Raw genomic sequence first — 26,235 nt, 5'->3', positions numbered from 1 at the left:
TGGGCTTGGTTTTGTTATTGTCGGCTATAATGTTATGATTTCAGAATTTCCCAAGTCTTTGACATAAAAGCATATTTTGAACGTTTTCCCTCAATATTTTTGTTTGCCAGCGCAGCCCATCATTTATTGTTGTGGTTCTATATCCATGGAAAATATCGACACCCACTTTTATACATATGTATGTACATACATACATACAAGTGTAAATATATGTAAGTAAATTACATACATATGAATGTACATACATATGTATTTCTAAATTATTTCTATAAAAATTATAATCGTTAAGGTCCCTGATATTTTGGTTTTCTGTGAACGAAACCCGGCATTTATTGTTGTGGTGACACCCACAATTTTATATATATGTATATACATACGTCTGTACGCAATGCATAGTTAAATATGTATATATGTATGTATGTATGTACGTTTAGAAACGAATGGACATGTGATCGCACATTTTCATGTTAATATGAAATACAAGTTACAAATAATACAAATAATATACATATACACATATGAAAGCTGCATTAGTATGTATGTATGTACATGCATTCCTGTGTATAGATGTACATATGTAATATACACATGTACATACATATGTATGTATGTAAGTATAGTTATTAATTGGCTCCTTTTTTGTTGCTAGTGTCGCTTATCTGAATTTTTCATTAACTTAGTGTGTATGCACATACATACATATGTACATATGTACATATGTTCGATGTATCGATCGAAGAGTCTTCCACCAAGTAAAATGACTCACTAAAATATAGTGCTTAGAACTTGCAAGTTGCAACAACAATATCACACACTGCCCTCTTTCCACTACTCTCTCTCTCTCTCTCTCTCATTTGGCTACTTTTTCGAGTACTTTTTCGAAATTCAATTTCATAACGCTCGGGTATAAAAGCTGCCGGCATATTAGAGAGAACTTCAGTCAACTACGACCAGCACAAGGAGCAGCAACATTCGCCGAGACTTATTGGCTTTGTTCGCTGTCGCAATTTGCTTTTTCATCAACAACAACAAGGTGTGTGATAATCGTTAGCAATGGCGACAACTATCCAGATGACCAATGAGCAACTTCACGCGCTCATCGAGGCTGTTCGTTCGTCGGCGGTTAACGCAGCCGGCAATGCCGCTGCTGCTACTAGCGAAGCCTCAAAGACAAAAGGAAGTTTCAGCGCCTGTACGCACAAATTCGGCGGTACTCGCAGCCACGACGAGGTCGAGGAGTTCATCACAAATATTGTCACCTACAAGGAACTGGAGGACATCAGCGATGAGAATGCCTTGAAGGGCATATCCCTGCTTTTCTGTGGCATTGCATCCACCTGGTGGCAGGGCGTACGCAAGGAGGCAAAGTGCTGGAACGATGCCATCAGCCTTATTCGCGAGCACTTTTCGCCCACTAAGCCGGCTTACCAGGTCTACATGGAGTTCTTCGAGAAGAAGCAGCCCGACTCCGTTGCCATCGACACCTTCGTGGTCGAGAAACGTGCGCTGCTCGCCCAACTGCCGGAGGGACGGCACAACGAAGAAACCGAACTGGACTTTCTCTATGGCCTGCTCAACATCAAGTACCGCAAGCACATTCCTCGCCAAAATATCTCAACATTCCGCGATCTGCTCGAGCAGGGCCGCATCATTGAACACAACGACCTGGAGCAGGTTGAGGCGCAACCAAAGGGACCGCTACGCGGCGCTAATCGCGTTGAACGCTGCACCTACTGCAATTTCCGCGGTCACACGTTCGAGGTCTGTCGCAAGCGGCAGACGCGGGATCAGACGAATGCGGCGAACTAAACATCACACACACGCACACGCAATAAACGGGACATGACATCATCGACATCTACAACAACAGCAACATGCGCAGGGCGCATATTTGGATGCCTACGTCAATGTCTCTCTCTCACCAATTCTCTCACATCAAAACTCACTTTGTCAGCTGGCCTCACATGGACACGAGGAGAGTGGAAAATGACAACATCGAAGAACAACAGTTGCGCACTCAGAAAGCTCTAGCAGCTTTTTGCCTATGTCAGTTTCTGACTCTCACTCAGCATCAAGTGGCGTGCCGGCCAGCAAAGCAGAGCTAAAATAACGGCATTTCGATGTCGCATACACTTCACGCCGAAACTTCGGCTCAATTTGGCTGTGAACGCCAGCTTAAATGATTTTTCGTGATTACTAATCACAACTGGAACTCTACTACAAGCGGTGAACTTGTTCACCAACCCTCGAGCGGCAGGAATTGAAGAACAGGTTAGCGCACGCATTTCGCCCCTAGGCTAAGTCGTTGAGCGGCGTGTGGCGCAGCCAAGCAGCGACGCTTGCTCGTGCATTGCTTATCTCTGCAGAGTTCTTCGGAACTGTGCAGTCGATGAGCTTTGTGCGCGGCCAGCGTCGTTGCCTGTGCTACGTTTGCGTCGGCTCAACAACTCGGGCCGTGATGGGTGTTTCGTGTGCTTTGCTTTTCCCCTTTTCTTGTCGCTCAAAACCCGCTGTCTTGACCTAGTGTCTGCGCAACGTAGCTGTGGTGCCGTACGCTGCGTTCAAGCAGAGGGCGTGAAGCTTCGCTGGCTTCGGCCAGTGGATCTATGCGCTGCTCACTTGTCGCTTAGTTCGAAACTACAGCTGCTTTCGCGTCGATCCTTCTTCAATGCAGCAAAAAAAAAAACACGTCCATGGGAAGACAACGCAGTGGCTTTTGTGTGTCGCAAGCTTCGAGGAGCAACTCCACGCCGCTGCTCAGCTCTGGCAGCGCGCTGCGGTTTACTTAGGGTGCGTTGCTGTAGTTCGCTTCGGCGCGCTGCAGCAGCTCGCTTTGGTGAACTGTAGCGCTGCTGCTAACTGGGTTCGGCTTGAAGTTGTGGCCTTTGCTGGTTGCTTCTGCACGACAGCCGCTGCTGAGGCTTGGTCATGGGCAAACTTTCATTTTCTTTTACAGAAAATCGAAAAAAACAACCAAACTTTTTAAACCGACATTTTTAATGTCAAACAATGTATTACATCGCACTACAATGGCTATGCTCTCGCCATTCGTGCGGTTGGCACGCTAAATTATCAGGTACCGGTGGCAGTTCCTTCCTTGGAACTGCACTTCCCTGGTAAGCGTTAGGCACGCCAGCTCTCTCACACACACACTAAACCGGGGCTTCCGATTCGTCGCTCCTTGCCGCTCCAGATTGTGGCGACTGTCGAGGAGCTCCACAATGTTGCAAGTGCAGTCTCTTGTGCAGAATCCATAGGCGCGTAGTGCCATTCCTAACAACGTCTGTGTCTCACACACCATGGTACCCGCTGCTCTGCCGCGTGCGCCATCTTTTTTGGAGCACATTGGCCAGTCATATCGTAGCAGACGCGGCGGTCTGCGTTTCCCGATGAAGTGTGCGCGATGTCCAACTCTTCGGCATTCGCATACTCTTCAAGCTGGGGGCCTATCGACGACCACAAGAGGCTGCAATCAACACAAAATCATCAACATTAACCCAGAAACTGAGATCATCTCAAACAAATACAAAAAAAACCTACTCAAACCAAATTCTCAATGTGTTTTTATATGTGACATTGTGGGCGGGGTGTTTGCATTTCAGTTCTCAATATTTCAGAAATCCGAAATTAGAGAAGATCGCGCCAAGTCGGTTTTCAAATTTACAGCTGAAAAATACAAGGGCTTTTTTTTTAATTTTTATTTTTTTTTAATTGTGTATGCTCTTCTCATTTTTTATTATTATTAAAATATAATTTTTATTTATTTATTTTCTTTATTATTTTTATTATGAGCATTCATATCACAGTTGACTTTCCTTTGCTTCGTACGAAAAAATAGTTCGATTACTGGCCCTGTTTCGCTTTTCTTTTTTATGACAGAAGTGAAAATACCCTGCAGATTAACTAGAATTTACAATATTTTATTTAATAATTGAGTTACATAGATATAATCTATTTCGTGCGTTCTATCATGCGGCCGCGTTCGAGCAGCTCTCTGAACGACTTGATCTCGTGACGTGGTATATGACTTCTGTACTTTTGATGCATCAGGCCATAGATGAAATCCAACTCTGTCTCCTCGTTGTGACGACCCTCCGGCAGCTTGGCCAGCAGCGCACGCTGCTTGCATATGAACTGGTCGATTACTTCGCCGTCTTCCTGCTTCATTTCAAAGATCTCCATGTAGATCTGATAGGAGGGTTTTGTCGGCGAGAAGTGATCGCGAAGCAGTTTCAGTGCGTCTTGCCATGTGTGGGCATCTCGTCGCACACCCTTCCACCACATGACAGCAACGCCATTGAAGAGCAGCGAAATACCCTTCAGTGCGTCTTTGTCACTAATGCCCTCCATCTCCTTGTAGGTTTCTACGGCTGTTATGAACTCATCGACGGCGTCGTGGTCTCGCTGCCCGCTAAACCGCACCGCGCAGTTGCTGAAGCTGCCCTTCGATTGGTGATCATCATCTTTCTGCGGCGCCAGGGATTTGATTGTGTCGATGAGTATGCGAAACTGTTCGTCCGACAGCAGCGTCATTTTCTGTGGTGTTTGGTTATAAATAAATAAACAAAAATCAATTGCTGCTTCTCTGCCGTCAGCGTACCAACTAAATGAAAAAACCACTTGGAGAGCTTTTTGCGTTGTGATATATTTGTGATTCATTTGCTCTCTGAGAGCGGGCCACAAGTTTCGAACTCGAAAATCCGGCAACTGTTGATTTCGTGTGTGAGTAACGTTCTCTTGTAAATATGTTTGCATATAAACATTTAAATATATGGGTATGTGAATATGTCCGTTGTTTTGCAAGGGGACTTTTTTGTTCGTTTATCTTAGTTTAACACGAAAAGATAAAGGCATTCAAGGAAAATTTGAAAGAGACAAATATCGAAATAGCGCAATAATTAAATTAAAATAGATTTGTTACATTTTCTTTTTGTTTCTAGGAAAATATTCTTCTGCTTTTAAAGCGATTCTTCAGCTAACTCTGTAGGACAACATCATCGATGGAAGGAGAAATACATACATACATACACATGCAAAGCAAAAATAACGCAGGATAGTATTATATATTAAGATATGTGTATGTGTACTTGTATAAATAATTGTAGATTTAAATCAGCAAAATCTTCCATTTTGAAAAGAAATAAATTATTCCACCCACCGATCGCTGCAGACATAAAAAAGGCGCGACAGGTACGCAAGTCATACACATACATATGTACACGTGTACATACACTGATAACTCAACTAGAAACAAATTATAGTTCCAGTTAATGACTATAAAAGTCAAGGTGCATGTTTGAACATGTTCAATTCCATAGAATTGATAAGAACTAAATGTATGATTGCCGAAAATGATTAATAACAAATATCTATAAACATACATATAACATTATATATGTACATATGTATGTACATGCATAAACTATTTTTTTTTAAAGCTCTCTCTGAGCGGTTTTGCAGATTATTAAATATATGTATCATTCTACACTACATTTTCTCAGAGAGCGTATTTTTGGGTTTCATAGTTCCATTTCACAATTTTGTGCTACAAAGCCAACTACAAAAGCGAAAGACATGTCAGTCCGTTAGTAATCGTTTGCTGCTGCTGTTGACTAATGTGTCTATAACATGGCTCAAACAATACAAATGACCAATGAGCAGCTGCGGGAGCTCATCGAAACGGTGCGCGCTTCTGCTGTGGCAGCTGCTGGGGTTGCCGCCGAATCTGGTGGAGCTGTCTCCGTGACCAAGTCGAAGGGCAGTTTCAGCGCCTGCACGCACAGGTTTAACGGTGCACGAAACCACGACGACGTCGAGGAGTTTATCACAAATATTGTAACATACAAAGAGCTCGAAGACATCAGCGATGAGAATGCTTTGAAAGGCATTTCGTTGCTCTTTTACGGCATTGCATCTACCTGGTGGCAGGGTGTACGCAAAGAGGCAAAGTGCTGGAACGATGCAATCGACCTCATTCGCGAACACTTTTCACCCACCAAGCCGGCTTATCAAGTCTACATGGAGTTCTTTCAGAATAAACAGGAGAATAGCGTACCCATGGATACCTTCGTTGTCGAGAAACGTGCGCTGCTCGCTCAATTGGAAAATAATCGTCACGACGAAGAGACGGAACTGGATTTCCTGTACGGTCTGTTAAACATTAAGTACCGCAAATACATTCCTCGCCAGAATATTTCAACATTCCGCGATCTGTTGGAACAGGCGCGCATTATCGAGCATAACACTCAGGAGGAATCCGATGGCCAGCCCCCACGGAAGCGTCCTTACTCAGGTATCTGAAATAAAGTATGTTTCTTTCTCTCAATGGGGTCTAATGATCGATTCGTTCTCCATAGAAATTTCGTCAACTGGTTACATCCCTGGTCGAGGTAGAGGTGGAACCCGAGGACATGGCAGAGGCCGAGGCCGAGGCAGAGGTAGAGGTAGAGGCCGGGACTTTGCTGCTCAGCCGAATGGAGAAGAGGACGTGCCAATGGCCACTGAACAGCAAAGCTAAACACATAGCCGAATATTATTTAGTCACACATGCATTGAATCATTCTTCACATTTAAAAAGTAAACAAACTTAAATAAATGAGGTGTGCAGTCGCTACAAACGATATGCTTATATGTATTTCGATTTATTCAACAAGTTAATTTAGCGCCAGAGCGCTGCCATATAATTGATAGAGTTGCCACTAGGTACTCATTCGGCAACCAGGGCAGTGGCGCATTGGTATCGAAAATGGTCTGGGACTGCGCAGTGCGCAGGGTTGCTGTGCAGCTAAAAGTATTGGTATCGGACGGTCGTATTTTTGTTATGCTGTTGTTGTTGTTTAGCAAAAATGGATCAACAACTGCACCGTCTGACGGATCGTCATTACTCGGAAGTGGAGGGCTTGCTACAGGTATACAAACATCATCTAAATATTGTTAGCATGCCAAACTTTAATGTGTCAATTATTACAACGCCCAATTTTTCGCCCGTTTTCTTCGTCTGCTGCTGCCCACTCACGCGAACGCACCCACTCTAAAAACACCAACACATACACACACATAAAAACACATTAACACAAATACACATACACGTACGCATGCAGGCTATGGACATGCCGAGTTCCGACCACGAAGAAATTGACTCGGAATCGTGCCGACTCAGCCGGTATAATGTGGCCAACCTGTATGAGGGACGTCAGCGTTGCTACACAATGCCGCACGTGCCCCCAGCGCCGCCCTCCACACCAACGTTGTTAACGTCCAACGGCAGCAGCGGCGGCAATGTCAATGGGAACGGCACTGGTAACAGTAACGGTAGCGCCAATGGCAGCTCCAGCTCACCCACCGCCAGCCTGGTGGCCGATAATCAATCAATCAATCATTTTATCTATGTTAAAAACGGTAAGAACCTGCGTCGCGAAACCCGTTGCGTTGACTCCGAGCTATCTAAGCTGTTCAACGTGGTGTCCATCACAAATCGGCTAACTGCCGTCAAGAATCGTGCGCACAAACTGCATCAACATCAGCAGCAGCATCTGCCGCTGGCCGACCGTGGTATTTTAAATACATCCCGGACCATATCCAAGCTGCATGGTGCGACGAAAATCTTTAAGATTCATCGCGATCCCAAGGAATTCCTGCGCGAAACGGACGAAGATTCAGTGTCGGCGCCCGAATACGATGAAGAGGAGGAGGACACACGTTTCCGTTTCTTTCGACGGACACGACACTCACGCCGGCATTCGTATACGCGCATGGAGCGTAAATTTGCCCGGTTCGAGCATCACGAGCGCATGGAGACGATCGTTGATAGTTTCGATGCGGCCATGAGTTTTAACGATGCAGATACCTGAGCGGATGCACCAGCTGACGCTACAACCACTAGAACAACAACAACAGAAACACCTTCAACAACAAAAAGAACAGCAACAGCAACAACAACAAGAACAACAGCAAGTGTAGCGACAGCTTCTGCATTCAAGCAACAACAACAACAACAACAACAACACCACAGGCACGAAGGGCAAGTGGTTGGCCGCCAAGTGCAAACCAATGTGATGAATGTGAATTTCAACTAAATTATTTTTATTACTACTATTATATTACTATTATATTACGATTATGATTACCGATTATCGATTACCGAACTGTTCTCTCCATACATTTAGTTCTCTTTATGCGCCAATTGGCCCGTCGCATCAGACACTCTTGTGGCACAATCTGATGGTCTTCAGATCAGGCAGATACCTCAGCAGTTCTCACTCCAGAGAATCGCTGATGCCGCCACAAGTGAATGCGTCGATGAAGCGCAGCAGGTCACAGCATTTAGTTTATAGTTCTTAGTTTTTACGCCTGGGCGGCTCCTCTCATCTGAATATTGCAGTCGACGACGGCAACAACAACAATAATAATAATAATAATAATAATAATATATAAATAATAATATAAAACAGCAACAAAAAATAAGAAAGAAAAGCAAGCAAAATGCACAATTTTTAGTATTTAGTTGTGGCCTGACGAGCGCCGTGTCCATTTGAATGAGGAGCAGCCAAACGAACGATTCCAATAAATGATGCACAAATTAATGTGTTGTATTTGTGAAGATGAAACCGCAATTTGTTCTTTTAATTTAACCACTAGCCAAATGGATCTACTTAAGAAATTGTTTATATATGACATATATTTTAATAACTTTCCCACATTTAATTTGTACAAAAATATAATTTCGAGTCTGTTTTAAAAAAACACTTTAGAATAAAATGCAATTCCATAAAACTGTCATAACTAAACAATTTCCTAAAGTTATCCTCAAACACATAGATTGTTAATAGAAAACCCTCCACAGTTGGATTGAGATGGCGTCTAATCTAACATCCATTATATCTTTTAAATTTTATAACTTAAATTGAGTTAAGGTTAATTTTCAAAATACGGAGAGGTCACAAAGGAGGAGCTACAGACTAAAATACATGTTCCGAGAACCGATTAATATATATATATACCGATTATAGATATATATATGCTTTAGAAGCTAAACAATTTAACAATGTTGTTAAACCCTAATAACAACATAATAATGCTAACAACTAGTTCGAGTAATGTCAATTGAGTGAGGCTTAGTTTAGATGCGCTCCTTGAAGAAGTTGGCCATCAGATTCTCTTCAAGCTGGGCTGGATCTGTCACTGGCATGCGGCAGACACGATCATGGCAAATGTAGACGGTCGTCTTGCCGTTGACCATCTTAAACTTCTGTTGCAATCGCTGATTGCATGCCGCATCCGGATGCAGTGGATCGCAGTGTACGATGATCATGCCCGGCACATAGAATTTTCGCACAATTTCTACAAAGCGCCGCGTATCCTCGGAATCGGGACCCACCACTGCCACCAAATCGAGGCCGTTTTCATGTAACAGCAGCGCCGACAACATCTCGGGCAAGGCATGGCCGAAGGGCGAGACATCGGCAAAGTAATTTAACAACTTCGTAGCACGCTCGAAATATTTCCGATCGTCGTAATAATGCGAAAGCAACGTAAGATTACGAGCAGCCACACTGTTGCCACAGGGCTCGGCGCCGTCGTGATCTGCGTAAAGAAATTGTGATGAGATGTGGAACGAGCCTAGTTAGAGTAAATGAGGCTGTACCTTCTTTAAGTCTAACTATGACATTTGGCGCATTTTGCTGAGAAAAGAAATAGGCGCCCTTATCTTCATCCCAAAAGAGTTTGTCCTGTGTCTCCTGCAGCGTCTTGGACCAATTCAAAGCTTCCATTTCCAAGGAGGCCTTGTAATAGTCTAGCAAGCCTTTGATTAGAAACGCATAATCGTCCAGGAAGCCTTCAATGCGAGTGCTGTAAAATGGATCACATATAGTAGATATATGTGGTTAAACTCTCTCATTCACTTACGCATTCTGCTCAAGCGTATCATCCGCCACGCCCGCTCCGTAGCAGGAGCGCAATAGCAGCTTTTCATCTTCATCGTACAGATGTTTGCGCACAAACTCCATCAGTTGCTTGGCCGTAGCCAAATACGCATCTCGCTTGGCCGTGCCACAATTGGCCAGCTTTGCCAGGCCGGAGAGTACCAAGCCATTCCAGCCACAGATGATCTTCGTGTCCAAATGTGGACGTGGACGCTGATCCCTAATCTTGTGCAATATCTCATTCGCTGTCCGCAGCAGCTGCTGCAGTTTCTCCAGCTCCATGTTGAAGTTCGAGCAAGTGTCCTCCTCTGAGCCACGCACTATCAATATATTCTTGCCAGTCAGATGGCCATGCGGATCACTGGATGGCGAAACATTGCCCGACGGCTTCAGGTCATAATGGAAGCTGTAAATCTCAAAAGCACGTGCTGCACTGATATCCTTAAAGCAAGATTCTTCTTTTTGAAATGCCTGCTTCACTTCATCCCATGTCCAGGCATAGAACGCACCCTCAACCTTGACCGTATCCTCATGGGTAGGTAAGGAATCGGCATCCTCGCCTGCATAGAAGCCACCTGCCGGATGCCGCAAATCCTTGATCAAATACTCATAGATGCGATCTGCATAGCCCAGAAACTCTTTGCTTCGGGTCAACTTGTAGGCATTGGCATACGCAGCCATTAGTTGTCCCTGATCGTACAGCATCTTCTCGAAGTGTACATTGTGCCAATCTCGCGTGGTCGCATAACGCGCAAAGCCGCCGAATATGTGATCATTGATGCCGCCACGTCCAATGTGATCCAGCGTCTGCAGCACCATGTCCAGCACATCCACATCCTTGGTAACCAAATAGGCATGGAACAAGAAATTGAGTCGTGGTACTTCCGGAAACTTGGGCTCTCGGCCAAAGCCTGCATGCTGCTGATCGAATCGCTGCTTATGTACGGCCACCGCCTCCGCCAGCTTAGCATCGCCGCTGCCCCGCTCGAAGGCCATTTCTGCACTAGTTCCAGCACTCTGATTGGTTTGCATGGCCTGCAGTAGAGTGCTGCCCGCTTTTTTGAGGGAATCGCGATCTGCCACCCATTTCTTAGCTATCGACTCCAGCACCATGGTGAACGAGGGCATGCCATAGCTGCGCGCAGCAAAGAGTTTTAGGGGTTTTCAGTCTTGAAAGGAAATGTGTTATGCCTTACCGCGGCTTTGGCGGAAAATACGTCCCAGCTGCCAGTGGCTCCAGATCTGGCGTTAGCCAAACGCTCATTGGCCAGCCCCCACTGCCCTTGGACATGAGGAGGAATTGCATGTAGACCTTGTCTATATCCGGTCTCTCCTCACGATCGACCTTGATGTTTACAAAATGTTTGTTCATCACCTCAGCCGTGGCGGCATCCTCGAACGATTCATGCTCCATGACATGGCACCAATGGCACGTGGAATAGCCTACTGACAAGAAGATCAGCTTGTTCTCGCTGCGCGCACGCTCAAAGGCTTCCTCACACCAGGGATACCTTTCAAGGAGGTTGCCAGAAGGGTTTACTTTTTTATCTCATTTCTTATTAGAAAACATACCAGTCGACGGGATTATGCGCATGCTGCAGCAAATATGGCGACTTCGATGCTGCTAATCTGTTAGTGTGCTTTGGCGTCTCCGCCTTTGTTTCGCCACCCGTTGCCATGCCACGAAACAGGTGCTGATGTTGCTTCTGCTGATGTTGATGCTGCGGATGTGCTGCTGTTGTTGTCGTTCTGCTACGGTTTAGTCATTTATATTAAAATATCGCAAGCAATTGGTATTTTAGAACTTACTCGTCTATTAGCCAACTGCGATGTAATTGTGTTTGAGGCGCTGTAATTGCCAAAGCGCTTCTAATCCAGTTTTGGCAGAGTGTTTTGCCTCTAAACATAGCAATTTAATTGATAATATTTAATCGAAAGGGCATTCCATCAGCTGATTACATGGATTAGCAATATTTGTTATCGATTGCCAATCAATATTATTCAAACATTTACACGAATAACAAAAGCTAATGTATGCCACGTTAACATTTGTTTTGAATTACAAGAAAACACGTTTGGTAACATAAATTATTGCTTTTCTTTGTAAATAAGCAATACCACTGACCAGTGGCAATACTATGTGATGAAATATCAATGATTGCTATCGATATATCACATCTTCGATAGTTGCGTGACGATAGTTAAGAGGCAATAGTTACAATTGGGTTTAAGCCACAGTGGCAACGCTAAAGGTACTGCCAGATCACATCTCAGCGCGGTCAAATTTGAAAACAGAATTCTGTGGCTAAGCTATTTAAATTGTTTTAAAATTTTTATTAATGCATACAGTTTATCTTTGCTTTTGATAATTATGTAAAAAATTGCTTACACATATGCGGTTGATACATAGTTTACCCTACATACTAATTGAAAATCACAAATGAACATAAAATATTTATACATTATAGTGTGTGTTGTGGTTGAATTTTAAGCACATTAAGTTAAGTTAAATACACACAGCCCGACCAGCAGCTGAGGCAATTCTCGCAAACAGCCCTCAACTTAAAGTTGACAGCACGGAAAATTGAATTGAGAGCCCAGCTAGCAATCGCTTTGGACTAGCGCATCGCTTAAGGCGTTCAACTGCTCCTCGCTGCTCTTGATCCTGTCGGAGAGGTCGCGTGCATCGGCAATCAGTTTGGCCTTCATATTAATAAAGTAATCATAATCGGCGCACATGTCAACGTTGAGATGTTTGCCAATCAGTTTGGCAATGCTGCTGCCACGCCTATCGATGTCAGACTTGAGCCGTTGCGCCTCCTCCAGCTGCTCATAGAGACGTTCACGTTTCGCTGCCAGCGTACTCTGTAATAATTAAAAATAAAGAATATTTAGTCTATGTAGAGAGAGAGAGGCAAATCAATCTGTCTTTACCTTCTCCTGCTGGCTGCTAATCGTCTCTAGACTGCTATCAGTTTGCGCCAAACGCTCGGAGAGCGAGAGCAAAAGGCTGGTTATGTGACCCACATCATCGATGTAGGTGCGGAACTTGGAGGCTTCGCTGGGACGCACCTTCTCCGTTAACTTGGCCAGCAAATCGAGGCCCAGTTTGTCATTAATGCTGCACTCATCGCAAATTGTTTGCTGCTCACTTTTGAGCGAGCCAATTTTTTGGTTCAACTGCTTGATCAGCGCATGCTGCAAAGACACAGATATTGTGGGTTAGCATGAGGCTTATAGTAATGATATGGACTACTGGATACTCACCAGCTGCTGCTTGATTAAATTCGTGCTATCCGTGTCACTTGCATCGTCCTCATCCGTCAGCTGCAGCTCCACGCTGACCAGCTGCAGCTCTGTCGTAGCCACTGAGTTGCTGGAGCTGCTGCTGTTGCTGCTGCAGTTGCTCCTGGCGCTGTCGCCCTTCATGCGCATCAGCGTCGAGGTGCCCACATCTCGCTTGGCCGGACGCAGCTGCACATTCGGATTGTACAAATTGTTGACATACTGTGTCGTTGGTTTATATCTTTTTGGTGTTAGGATTTCGATGAGTTTGTCGTTGGGCAACAGCTGCTTGATCAGCTCCAAGGCCGCCTGCTCGTACTCCAGCTCGATGGCCTGCTGCTGACGTGGCTGCAGTGTGGTGCGTGTCTGTTGCTCCTCGCGCGTGGCCACCAGCTCATTGTCCAGCAGATCCTCATCCGTTTGGCAGGCCATGTCCGAGGTGCTGGGCGTGGGATTGACAATCAGCACCAGTTCGCTGCGCTGCATCAGCTGCAGGCTATCCATGGGCGAGGCTTCGGGCGTGGCTGCCGTGGCCGCTTCAACTGCTGGCTCCTCCTCCAATGGAGCAGGGGCTGCTGGGCTGGGCGGCTGCTCAGTGGCTGTGGCGCTGGCTGTGGCTGTGGCTGGCTCTGCAGTGGTGCTCGTGCTCATGCTCGTATTCGTGGTGCTGCTCGGCTTGCCATAGCTGCTCAGCAGACCCGCCGTATCACACAGATGCGCTGACATCAGCTGTGACTGCAGCTGTGTTATCTTCTCAATGTTCTCACGCAACGACTCCTGCCGGCTGACAGGTGGCTTCGGCTGCGTCGCTGTCGTCGTCGTCGTCGTTGTCGGCGTGGTGCTAACTACCTCAGCCCGAAAGATGTGTGCGGCTGCATCGTTATTGACATTCGCATTCCCATTCACTGGACTGCACTCCAGTGAGCTGGTGCTCAGGCTGCAGTCGGAATTGGAGTTGGCCGGCGAGAGGAGCTGCGGCGGTGTCGCTGGCAGCGATGCCTCCTCCAGCGTCGTCTCCAGATTCTGTGCAACCTGCTTCAGATCCACCTGTGACTGGGAGATGAATGTGGTGGCATCGTTTAGGGACTGCAGTTGCTTCACATCGTACGACTGAGATCGCGTAAATTGTGGCGCTGGCGATCGGCTTTTGCTGCTGTAGGCGTGGCCCATCGTGGGCGTCGAGTACCGTTGCTGCTGTTGCTGCGGATGCTGTGGCTGCTGCATCGTCTGGCCATAGATCATGGCATAGGCTGTATTATTGCCGCCAACAGCATTCGTTGCATTCGTGGGCGTGGCATTCGTTGCGAGATTATTATTGGAGCCGTAGCGCATGGCGACAACCACATCGCCCGGCGAACTGGGCGTCATCGGCTTCACCGGCTGCTGCTGCAGCTTCACACCCAGCGGCAAGACATCCGGCAAATTGTTGGGCATTTTCAGCTTGCCCGCAGCAGCGGCTGCCGCCGCAATGCCGTAGCTGGGCTTGCTGTGCGCCACCAGGTCCTCGTTGGAGGTGAGCGTCAGCTTATAGATGCCATGATCCGGATCTGTGTTGTTCAGCTTCTCCAGGCTCTGACGCGGCAGATACGAGGCCTTCGAGTTCGATCTGCAAGTAAATGAAAGAAAGCGAATTAGTAGGGGTCGCTAGAGTTAGCTACAATTATACTTAATATATAGGCGTACAAAATTGATAAAAGTTGTATTTATGTACAGAAAAATATATATTTTTATATTAAACAAAAATATTTAAATCTTCAGAGAAATTGAAAAGATTCGCGATCCCTTACAATAAATAACACATATATTTAAATACTAATTTTTTTTTATTTTTTATTTTTAATATATCTTTTTTTTTAAATATATTACATATCTTTCTTCCAAGGAAATTTTTGATTCTTTTAATCTGAGTATATCGACTTTTGAGCACATGAAAGAACGATTGAGTAGACCAAGACGCCATCAAATTAAATTATATAATAATACTAATCTATGTTTAAAGGCTTTTAAGATCTTATTGAATGTGGATTCTCGACTCTTAAATTTAACAGAAATCGAATAAGGGCTTGCACTAAACTGAGCTGAGTATAATAAATATAAATTTTTATGTTTATTACATAACCATATATATCTGTTTATTTATTGACTTTGAGTTCAGTCCCAACTGCAATAGCAACCGCAAAATCTTGTGAAATTTGCAGCGCGACAAACTTCATCCAGAGTCACGTGTGCGCAGCTAATCAGCATATGAAATTGCCTTTAACAGCCCTACCCAAAATCGTAGGCAAATGTCAATCGATATGTACAATATATACGATATGTACGATATGTATGTGTATGGAGAGGTCATCTGGACGGGGTCATCGCAGTTCACGATTCGCCACAGTAGCCACATTTATTATGCAAATCTGAGGCAACAAGAAACGAGCTGCTAATTGAGTCCTCCATGGGATCAACTGCACAGATCTTAACAGCTCAACAGCTCAACAGCTCATCTTCATCAGCCGCAGCAGCAGCAGCATTTCTCAGCACCCACATGGCGAAAGTGGCTGCTCCACAAAACAAGACAATAATAAAATTAAATCAGAAAGAAAGAAAAAAAAAAACAAAAACAAGGTAAACCGAAAAATTATTCTGTGCACGATGCGCGGCGACAACATTTTTGTTTCGGGTATTAAAAACGAAAGTGAAATGTTTACAGTGCAATTATAAAGAGTTTTATGTTTCAGTTTAGTGTGTGCAAAGGGGGCGTGGCAGGCAGTCAAAAACTTTCAAAAAAAGTGCTAAACTCATTTTCAATTTTAAGCAATTTTTTTCGCAGTTAGGCCACCCACAGAAGTGTATTAAAATGAAGGTGTTGCTCTAACGGTTAACATTTTTGGCCAACAAAATGTGCGTAAAAACTATTTAGATATATATATTATGAGCAATATATATGTATATAAAAGAAAGCCGACATAGAAATGCTTTGCATAAATTAAGCCACATTTTGGCTGCTTACATCACACTCGAATGTATCTGTATCTTTAGCTGTATCTGTATCTATAGCTGTGTATCTGGCTGGCTGTGCATTTGCATAAGCAAGCCTTTTGTCTCGTTCCCAACGGCTCACACTCACACACACACACATACATGCACAGACAGAGCACATTTGTTGATTGTAGCCGACAAAACGCAGCGCAGCTTCTTCACTTTCTTCAGCGCAGGCATCCGTCAGATACATTAGCTGAGCTGTGGATGTATCTACAGCTGCCGCTGCTGTTGATAGCTGTTCACTTGTTGCTTCTCTTAATCACTTCCGTTCGCCTGTTAAGTAATATGTGATGTGTATGTGTGTGTGTGTGTGTGTGTGTCTTTAGCTAATTTTGCCATGTTTATTGTTTTAGTTTTTCGTTTTTCGGCATTTGCATATAAAAGATATCTTTTTTTTTTTTTTTTGCATATTACAGAATGTCTCACAAATTACTTATATATTTATAAGTCTGTGGCTTCCTATTCACTCTCTTGCTTTTTATCTTGTTTTGACACAGGAAAAGTGTTCGTTGATTGATATCCTAAGCTTAGTATTTACCTATGTTTACCTGGCCTTTTGTTTGCACCGCGCTTATCTAACATAAATATTATATTATTATAATCTTCAACTCGGGTTTACACTGGACTCTAAATGTACTTGGCGTCTATGTTTTTGATAACTCGCTGAGTGTGCGTTTGTGTATCTTATTTGTCATCAAAAATACACACACATACACATTAACACTCTGTGGACAAGCCCCCTCTTAGCTTTGATCATATATACATATATATATATTTTTCATAAATTTAATTGGATTTTTGATTGAGCAAATGCGCGCGTATGCTAGCGCTAAAAATAGCAACAAATAATAAAAATAATAATGTTGAAAAAAAAAAGCTATTGTAATGAGAAATTAACAGCCATGAAAATGTAAATAAAATTTGTCATAGTTTTGTTTGACTACAAAAAAAAAAAAAAAAAAAAAAAAAAAAAAAAAAAAAACTGTTTGCTTGACTTAGTCAGGTTAAGTTTTTATAATATTTTTGTATTTTTCTGTTTTTTATTTTTTAATAGAAATTAAAAAAAATATCTAAATATATAATTTGTTAACGGCATTTATTATCATTATTATTACTATTTTGTTTCATATTTTGATGAGTAATTTTAAGCTTTATATATAAATTATTTTTATTCATACAAATTTTTTTTTAAATGTTTCTAACTCATTGTATTTTATATTTATATTTTTTGTGCATATATTTGTTTAAACAAGTTATTTTATATTTATGAAATTTTTAAGTTAGCTAACTCAAGTTTTCTATACTGTTTTTAGAGAAACAAAATGATTTCTTCTGAATAGTAATAACAATAATAATAATAATACTTATACGAATTTAACCTTCTATATTAATAACATTTAGTTATAATTACGAATTGAAAATTCAAGTCATTTTATGAACACTTTGATATCAATAAACACGTATAGCACAAAGCATATTCTTTGTATTGCCCCACTCAATCTATTGATATCACTAGAGCTGTCATAAAATCTATAGACTAGACTTTATTTTGTATTTAAGTTAAATTTACAATGAATTAACTGTGCGGTGGGCTGATAAGCGAAGTAAACAATGGTTTCTAACTGAAAGGCAGGAAAAAAAACAAAAAATAAATTTTATAAAAAAAAAAATTTATAAAAAAAATAAATAAATAAAAATAGAACTCGAAATAATCAGTCTTAAAGCTGATTTGATGGTTACTAATAGATCGATAGATGGTCAATAATCGTAGAACTATTTGTTAAGTAATAAGTCTTTATAGATTTATATTATATGGCATTGCTATAGATATAAAAATAGACGAATTAAATCATCAATTTCATATATGATATCATTTGATTTTAATTTAATTATATAATTATCTTTACATTTATTATTATAAATATATCTTCAACAATTCATAAGCCGCTTGAGTAACGAAGCTGATATAACTCGGCCCTTCTATTTATAATATTATTATAATAAAAAAAAGCTAAAAAAGAAATGAAGAGAAAATTACGCCCGCAATGCTAAGTAGTTGGATGATAATGCCCAGATTTATGCCAAATTATTGTTTTATTTGTTTATTGTTTAGCTTGCTGTTTTTATGTTTTTATTTTTATTTTTTTGCATGCAAAACTTTGCTGTGAATGAGTGCTTAAATGTTGTATAAGACACTGAAAGAAAGGGCTCAAATGAAATGCTTGGCTGGACTGAGAGAGTTGGGGAATTTCAATTCGTATACTCTTAGTATTTAGTCTCACTCTCCCCCCTCTCTCTCTCCCCCTCACTCTCACTCCCCTATCAGTGTTTCTTACTCTTTCTGCCTGGTCAATAACATTTCCATTTCCATACAATTAACGCATATTTTTATGGCCATTTGTGTGTGTGTGTGTGTTTTTGGCCATGTTTGAGGCGCTGGTTATGTGATGCAAATTATGAATAGCAAAAGAGCAGATTTTGATAAATTGGCCTGGCCTTTTGTTTGGCTTTGTTGCATAAGCCAGAGCAGCAGCAGCAGCAGCAGCCGATGGGCTTTAGCTGCTGCGGGGGTTCACTGTACAGGCAATCGACTGAAAATCAAATTGGCAAACGCATCCACAAATTGCCAACTCACTGTCAACTGGCGCCTGTGGCATGCGGCATGCGGCATGCGGCATGCGGCATGTGGCAAGTGTGGCTAGTCTGGGGTGCTTTGGCCTCGCTGCGTGGCATACGCAATGCCTTGCACTATAATTTTTTGTTTTTGCTTTCTGCTTCTTCTTATTGTTCAGTTTTTTGATCAGCAGCAATATAACGAGCCGCCGACTAGTTTTCTTTGATAGTAAAAGTATTTTATTTAAATATGCCGACGCATGGAAATCACGTTTTTAACATCTCGTCTTAACATTGAGCCACAGAAAAAAAAGAAGGCGAACAAATGGTCGCTGTTGCGGTTGTTGTTGTTGTTGTTGTTGCTGCTGCTGTTGCTGTTGTTGAAAACATAAACATCTCACAAGCCGAAGCCGAAAAAAAGCAACTTCAAACCGGATTGAACGCAGTCGCACACATTTTCACTTGCCGCAAAATGACGTCAAGAGTCCAAGACACAGTCAAAACAGATGGCCAATACGCGCAGTTAGCGTCGCAGTCGACGTCGCAGTTGCCACTTTCTTCATGAAATTGCACTGAGGTCAGAGCAAGGGGGTATCAAGAGGTCAGCCTGGCAGCAAGGCACACACTCACACGCACCAGCAGCAGAACAAATTTCAGCAGCAGCAGCAGCAGCAACAACAACACCAACAGCAAGTGGCATGCTCTTCAAATCTCTTGCAACTTCAACTGTCATAAGACTCTGGTATTTAGGCTTTTTATTTTTATACATATACATACATATATATATTTCTTTTTCTTTTTCTGTACATCAATCTATGGCATAAATTTCTCTCGGAAAAATTACTGTAAAATACCAAAAAAAAAAAAAAAAAAAAAACAAGAAAAAGAAGAAGAAGTAGGAAAAGCAAGACTAAAAACCAAAGCTAAGACAACACAAGAAAAGCAAGAAATGAAAAGTTCTCTCTCGCATTGAAAGTGGATGCTGTTGGCTGGCAGCATCTGCCGCTTGAGTAGCCAACGCAAACACTTGAAATATGCTGCACAGTGGTACAAGATCAGATGTAAAGTCAATTTAAAGTTGGCTTCTAGCCCAAAGAACTTTGCTTGATAAAGTAGTTGGGCAGTTAGATATGATAAATATAGTTAGATTTATTAAATTGTTCAATTTATGAGCAATATTAGCATTTCATATAGAGTCAGTTCAATTCCAATAAGAACATGACTTGGGACTATTTTAATTAATTAATTTTGAATGAAAGATATACAAAAAAATTAATAAACTAAACAAATAAACAAATCAAGAAAAAAATATTAATAAAAAATAGTAAAAAAAAAATATAAATAAAATAAATATACAAATAAAATTAAAATAATAATTAAAATAAAAAAATTAATAAATTTGAAAAAATGTATTAAAAATTAAAAAGAAAAAATTAATAAATAAAAATGAGAGTATAAAATTAATAAAATTTTTAATAAAATTATTAAATTAGGAAAGAAGACTTGACAATAATTATTATTGTTTTTATATTACTTTTTATTTATTTTATTATTTATTATTTTCTATTTATTTTCTATTTATTTATTTTATTTAGAAGTTCTTTCAACAGCTTTTACTCTTCAATAAATCTTTGCTTTGTATGTAAGCCTAATCTCTCCCACACTTGCCCCACTGTGCAGCTTCTGTCGAGCCTAACAATTGCCTGGCCAGACGTTTGTCTGTTCGTGGGCTGTTTTCATTTCTAATGCAGTTGTTGTTGCTGCTGCGGCTGTTGCTGTTGCTGTTGCTGCTGTTGCCGTTGCTGTTGCTGGCGTTGTTATCGTTGCTTTGGCTGTCGCTCAGCAATAATTATGATCCATTAATTCTGGCGGGCGGCGCCTTGTGCAATATTTTTAATGTAAAATCGATTTAATGGCGCTTCTCGCTTGAGGGCTCTGCCCAAAATAGAAAAACACAAAAACTTTGTAAATTGTTGCAGCAGCAGCCGCATCTACTATTGAAAGTGTCGAAAGTGGCTGCAGAGCTCCACAGGCTCAGAGCCTCAGAGTTTGAGCGGCAGCTGCAGAGCCGCGTGTAATTAACTTGTGAGCTAAACGGCCAAGTCATAATAATTACATAGACAGGCAACAAGAAGGCAAGCCCCCAGCTGCGGGGCTAACACAGAACAAAAGAGCTCTCGTAAAGATGTTAGAAGTGTTGCACAGCCATTGCCACGCCCTACCCAACCACCGCCCCCTTTCTCTCCCCCCTTTACTGTTACGCCCATAGGCCTACTCAGCAGAGTGAGGAGAGTGAAGTCGACTTGGCTAACTTGGCTTTTGTGCTTTTGATCATGGCTTGTGGCTGTTGGCCGTATCTGCTTGCAAATCTACGCGACACATCTGCCAATGACATTTTCACTTCAAGCAGCAGCAACAACAACAGCAACATTTGGCCTGCGGGCGCATGCGCAACAACACGTTCGACATGGATCACTCGCGATGAACCAGGCTCGCTGCCTGCGTCGCAGTCGCCGTCACAGTCAACTCTTTTAGCCATTTGCGTTTTGGCCATTACACAAAAACAGCCGCTGGCGAATGCCAAAGTGTTGCCGCTCTTTGAATAGGAACTGCCCTGAATACGGATTTCGCATTGTCTTTAGGTTTTTTCTTCGTTTCATTTTAGCTGCTAATTTGTGCGCTTAGTTTTTTTTTTTTTTTTTTTTTTTTTTTTTTTTTTTTTTATTTTTATTTAGGTTTTGCGAAATGCGTCAAGTGCATGTTGAGGTATTCAAGGTGGTTAGCAATGGGGCAGCCAGCAGAGTAGAGTGGAGGGGAGGGGAGTGCGCGGCGAGCGGGCAGTTGAACATGTCACACAACACTTAGATCCGGGCATGTCAAGCCAGCAGAAGAGCAACGCGACTTACATAAAACTTGCAAACGTGGTAGCTGATGGTTAAATATAGAAAAGTTGAAGGTAACGAGGACAGATAGATAGATAGATATATGTACCTCTATATACATGTATATATAGGTAACTATGTATAGTGAGCGAGTCTTTAAAAATCGTGTACTTCTATATTTTTATAGTTTTATATTTCTCTAAATGTTTTTAAGCCAAAGCTAATGAAAAGAAATGTTTACTAATTAAAAGGATTATCTGTCCAAGTATCTCTGAGAGGCCCACACATACTAGCTGCATTGCCTATGCATAGCTCACACTCTCGGCCAACTTGTTAGCCATGTTAATGTAAACTTTTGTTGTTTTTCCAATTTTACAAATTCTAATTTTATGATATGATATTAGTGGCTGCCTAACAGTTATTTATGATAATGCAATGCTGTTATTAAGCTGTCGACAAATTAAATGCCTCATCAGGCTTCATTAGCTCAACGAAATCCCATACATATGATATCATATAATACCGAGTTCTATGACAGAGAACAGAACGGAACGGAATGGAACGGAACGGAACTGCAGCAAATGGAGTGTTAAATGAATGTGGAAAAGGTTCGTGTGACCTCATCAGCGATGGCCACTAAAATAAAAATATAAATAAATACGATATACATATGTATGTATATATACTATATATGTATGTGTGTGCAGATGTATGACTGTACCTTAAGTCAAGCAATCGCAACTACAATAGCATTGAACGTGATAAATATAGATATTTATACTGAAACACGCATGATCGATGTTCTTCATATCAACTGCAGATCCAGATAGATATATGTATATGTATGTAAATAGATGTAGATATATATGCATGCAGTAGATGCAGATAAAGCTACAAATAAAGTAAAGATACAAATGCACACAGATACAGAATCTGTTTACAGATACAGATACAGATACAGATTCAGATATAGAGATACCTAAGCATAGATACAGATACAGATCTATACCTATAGATACATAGATACAGATACGAATTAATATACACAGCTGCATATACACAAATACTCATGCCCCAATGCAATACAGATATACAGATTCACAGCTCCAGATACACGCACAACACACAATGACTCTGCATACGATATATGTCATATACATGGAGTACGAGTCACGCATAAGTAAATTTACGAACTTTACTTTTATATATACATAAATATATTTATTTTTAAAATGAAAGTGAGAGATTGATGGATGGATACATGGATGGAGTGCTGTGCATGTTTATAGATATGTATTTATACGGCTCTGTTAATTGTCGTCGCTGTTTCAGCTTGACCTTCAGCATATTAATGATGTAGAGCAGCAGCAGCAGCAGCAATAAAAACAACAACAATCGCTTGCATTGTTTTTCCTCTTTAGCTGTCATGCAGACGCGCCCAGAACAAAGCGAAACATATATATATGTATATATCTATAACAGACAATAGACTACAATCTTTATGGATAGCTATGTCGATGGCAGCGACTTAAATCAATCAAGGTTAATGCCAACAGTTCAACATAAACAGATCATACTGTACTTTAACTTAATTAATGGCTATTGGCTATTGGCTAGTGGCTATTAGCTATCGACTCGAGTCGAGTCGGATCGTAGGAGAATTTGCATCACTTTGCAATTATCTATGCAAATCAAAGCGTTGAGTGTGAAGCTCAGTGGTTAAGCTTCTTGGGGGAGCGGGACGGGGCGGGGCGTGAGCGTAGACCCTGCCCAGCTGTTTATCTATAGTGGAGTATTGGAGTAGAATTCTCACGCTTCGCACAAGTTCGCAGACCAGGCCAAGTAGCAAGTTTTATTTTTTATAGTTTTGGTTTCAAAGTCGCGACGATCGATAGCAATGCTCGATTAATCGATTTCTGAGCAACAGTCAGGCATTGCTCCCAGTAACTGTTTAAAGTTGTTTACTGTTTTGTTTGTTGTCGTTGCCGTTCGCTGTTGCTGTTGCTCTTGTTGTTGTTGTGTCAACATTGGGTGTAGTTCACTTGGTGACTGGGGCTGCACTCCAGTTGTTTTCTATGTCACGCGCTCCAACAACCCAAAAGAACAACACCAACAAAAACAAACAATAACAATGCGAGTGTTGGCAAAAGCTTCAAGTATGACTCCTCCTCATCTATATATGTATATGTATGTATGTGTATACTGTATATAACTAATCGTATTTACACTCATCATAGCTCTGGACAGCTGACATCAGAAGGCCAGCACTTAAGAACAGAGTTTTGGCTGGCAATAATAAGAGGAATGCCCAAAAGCCAAGAAGGTTATGAAAACACACAGTAAAGTCGAAAGTTAAACCAAGAGATGAGAACAGTAAACATCACATAGTTCACAAATGAAATCCTCTTGAGTAGAACAGTAATCAATAGAGTTTATCACTTTATCAACAGATTTAATATCTGTATAAATAATCTTGTATCTGTAATTATAGTTTATCTATCTTAAACGCAAATCTATCTATCGAGCTCTCTATCTACCAATATACTTATCTCTTAATCATTCATCTGTTTATCGATATTTCTATCCATCTATCCACAGATTTACCTATTCATCTTTCCATCTTCCCATCTATCCATGTAACCATATATTCAATTTTCAGCATATCTATATCATTCTCTATAGATTCGCCCATCTGAGGCTCTATCTATCCTATATATCCATTAATGCATTTCCATCCATTCATTTCGATCTATCCACCTATTCATCCCTCTATCTGTGTACCTATCTATCTATCTATCTATCTATCTACCCTTTCTAAAACAATCTCCGTAGACAAGTTCTACTTCAGCTTCTTAAAAATGAAATTAAGTATGCTTATGAAACATTACTTGATATTATCCATTGTTGAATTGTTCTCGTTGGTTGTTATCCAATTTCCAGTAATCCCATTCTATGCCTACTTTTGCGCGACTCAGGCGCAGCTTAAGTTCTGTAAGTCGATGCAAAAAGCTAATCAAAATGTCAAACTTTGAGCTGTCTATTTTTATTTTTTCAAATTCTAAGCCAACGTCGCAATAATAAGCCAAAGAAAAAGGTTTGTGGAGCGGAACAGATAGTCGAAAAATAGCCACAGCGAAAAAAAAAAAAAAACGATCTTAAAGGAGGCACAGCCCGCACCCACGCCAAAAAAGTTGCTGTTGTTGTTGCTGTTGTTATTGTTGTTGTCATTGTTTACAAAACCTTGGACATGGACGTGTGGCGAACGTTGGCCCCAGCGCTGCGACTGTGGCTGATGATGAGTGCCACTCCTAGCTTTGCGCAGCGAGAAAATAAAGCTGAGAAAACTATATAGTATTTATATATGTATATAAATATATATATAGTGAAAAAGCCAAAATACATCCGCGTATTGTTTGCGCAGGCTGCCAAGCCAAATGCAGCAATTGGGAAAAAAAACGTTAGATAAACAATAACACTGCGCAGCAGAGATTGAAGTCATGTGAGATATGTTTTCAAAAGATACATAAATTTAATATATTTTTAAATATTGAATATATTTTCATATACTTAATTTTGTCTCTTTATATTTCTATTTATATCTTTAACATAAAATTTGTATTTTGTTGTAGAGTGTAATTAATGGTTTCAGTGATAAAAGATATCAGCTGCATTTGGCGGCAACAACTTGATCATGATCATGATGATCATCATGCTGTTCATCTTTGGTACATTTGGTGGGCGTTACTCTATCTGCTGTCTCTTTCAATTGCCATTCTCTCTTCCTCTCTCTCTCCCTCCCTCCCTCTCTCACTCTCTCTCTGTCTCTCTTTCTCTCGCTTTCTGACAGGCAAAAGCGTGAAATTCAGGCGACCCTAAAACGTTGCTGCCGCGTCAAATTTTTATGTGTACAACGAACCCGCAGCATCATAATTTTAATAATATTAATAATAATAATAAAAAATAACAATAATAAAAGGCAATCATAACAACAACAGCGGCAGCAACAAGTTGTTGTTGTTGTTGTTGTTGTTGCAGTTGACAGGAAGCGTCGCTGCTGTTGCAGCCACCAAAAACAGAAAACAACAAAAATTGGTGGCTGGTTGCTCGCGTGCAACAGCAGCAGCAGCAGCAGCAGCAACAGCAGCAACTGTTGAATGCCAAGAGCAATGCAAGCGTCTGGCAAATGTATAAAGTAAACGCAATTAAGTGCTGGCAACAGCAACAGCAACAGCAAACAAACACACAACAAATTAAAAAGAAAGAAAGAAAAAAAAACGAGATCAAGATTTGGCTTTGATTGCATTTTCAAGGTTGTTGTTGTTGTTGCTGCATTGCCCAAATTGGCGCGCTGCAATTAAAATAAAGGCAACATATATGGCATGTTTTTTCTCGCTAAATACACACACATATACACTCACAAGTGTATGTGTGAATGTATGTATGTATGTGTATACATTGGCTAGGAAACATTGCGATTTGCTTGTGCCCCAAATTGCGCCGTA

At 41.3% G+C, this 26,235-nt stretch overlaps 6 protein-coding genes across 15 annotated transcripts in view; 3 read left to right on the top strand and 3 right to left on the bottom strand.

The window, feature by feature from the left end:
- The first annotated feature begins 38 nt into the window (after positions 1-38).
- LOC108615312 (activity-regulated cytoskeleton associated protein 1-like) lies at positions 39-6,640 on the top strand. Its single transcript, XM_018009727.2, has 3 exons — positions 39-212; positions 4,941-6,292; positions 6,357-6,640. Exons 2-3 carry the CDS (start codon positions 5,629-5,631, stop codon positions 6,515-6,517), a joined length of 825 nt encoding a protein of 274 aa, XP_017865216.1. The 5' UTR covers positions 39-212; positions 4,941-5,628; the 3' UTR covers positions 6,518-6,640.
- Positions 923-3,550, top strand: LOC108615315 (activity-regulated cytoskeleton associated protein 1-like). Its single transcript, XM_018009729.2, has one exon. The coding sequence runs from the start codon at positions 1,054-1,056 to the stop codon at positions 1,807-1,809; it is 756 nt and encodes a 251-aa protein (XP_017865218.1). The 5' UTR covers positions 923-1,053; the 3' UTR covers positions 1,810-3,550.
- On the bottom strand, positions 2,052-4,946 carry Arc2 (Activity-regulated cytoskeleton associated protein 2). Its single transcript, XM_089471929.1, has one exon. It carries the CDS (start codon positions 4,753-4,755, stop codon positions 3,952-3,954), a length of 804 nt encoding a protein of 267 aa, XP_089328055.1. The 5' UTR covers positions 4,756-4,946; the 3' UTR covers positions 2,052-3,951.
- Positions 6,641-6,663: 23 nt separating the features above from the next.
- LOC108615313 (uncharacterized) lies at positions 6,664-8,612 on the top strand. Its single transcript, XM_018009728.2, has 2 exons — positions 6,664-6,908; positions 7,101-8,612. The coding sequence occupies exons 1-2, from the start codon at positions 6,846-6,848 to the stop codon at positions 7,848-7,850; spliced, it is 813 nt and encodes a 270-aa protein (XP_017865217.1). The 5' UTR covers positions 6,664-6,845; the 3' UTR covers positions 7,851-8,612.
- On the bottom strand, positions 8,062-12,049 carry LOC108615306 (uncharacterized protein B0495.5). Of its 2 annotated transcripts, none has more exons than XM_018009715.2 (6): positions 11,733-12,049; positions 11,496-11,675; positions 11,120-11,434; positions 9,907-11,058; positions 9,644-9,849; positions 8,062-9,582 (listed from the first exon to the last, which is right to left on the bottom strand). In XM_018009715.2, exons 1-6 carry the CDS (start codon positions 11,828-11,830, stop codon positions 9,119-9,121), a joined length of 2,415 nt encoding a protein of 804 aa, XP_017865204.1. In that variant the 5' UTR covers positions 11,831-12,049; the 3' UTR covers positions 8,062-9,118. The 2 variants fall into 2 exon arrangements, with proteins under 2 accessions (XP_017865204.1, XP_017865205.1); XM_018009716.2 differs by having other exon boundaries at positions 11,496-11,672.
- Positions 12,050-12,236: 187 nt separating this feature from the next.
- Positions 12,237-26,235, bottom strand: part of Shrm (shroom) — a 77,842-nt gene continuing 63,843 nt past the window's right edge. For all 9 annotated transcript variants that reach the window (XM_089471904.1, XM_089471903.1, XM_089471902.1 and 6 more), the window contains 3 exons: positions 13,191-14,814; positions 12,858-13,121; positions 12,237-12,788 (listed from right to left, as the gene is read on the bottom strand). In XM_089471904.1, coding sequence (XP_089328030.1) covers positions 12,525-12,788; positions 12,858-13,121; positions 13,191-14,814 — 2,152 coding nt within the window. In that variant the 3' untranslated portion in view covers positions 12,237-12,524. The remainder of the gene's footprint in view (positions 12,789-12,857; positions 13,122-13,190; positions 14,815-26,235) is intronic.

This window comes from Drosophila arizonae, chromosome 5, assembly GCF_054131065.1.
Source record: "Drosophila arizonae isolate 15081-1271.41 chromosome 5, UAZ_ARI_1.0, whole genome shotgun sequence".
Lineage (NCBI taxonomy): Eukaryota > Metazoa > Arthropoda > Insecta > Diptera > Drosophilidae > Drosophila > Drosophila arizonae.
The sequence above is the reverse complement of the archived record's forward strand: the minus strand, read 5'-3'. Positions and strand labels throughout refer to the sequence as shown.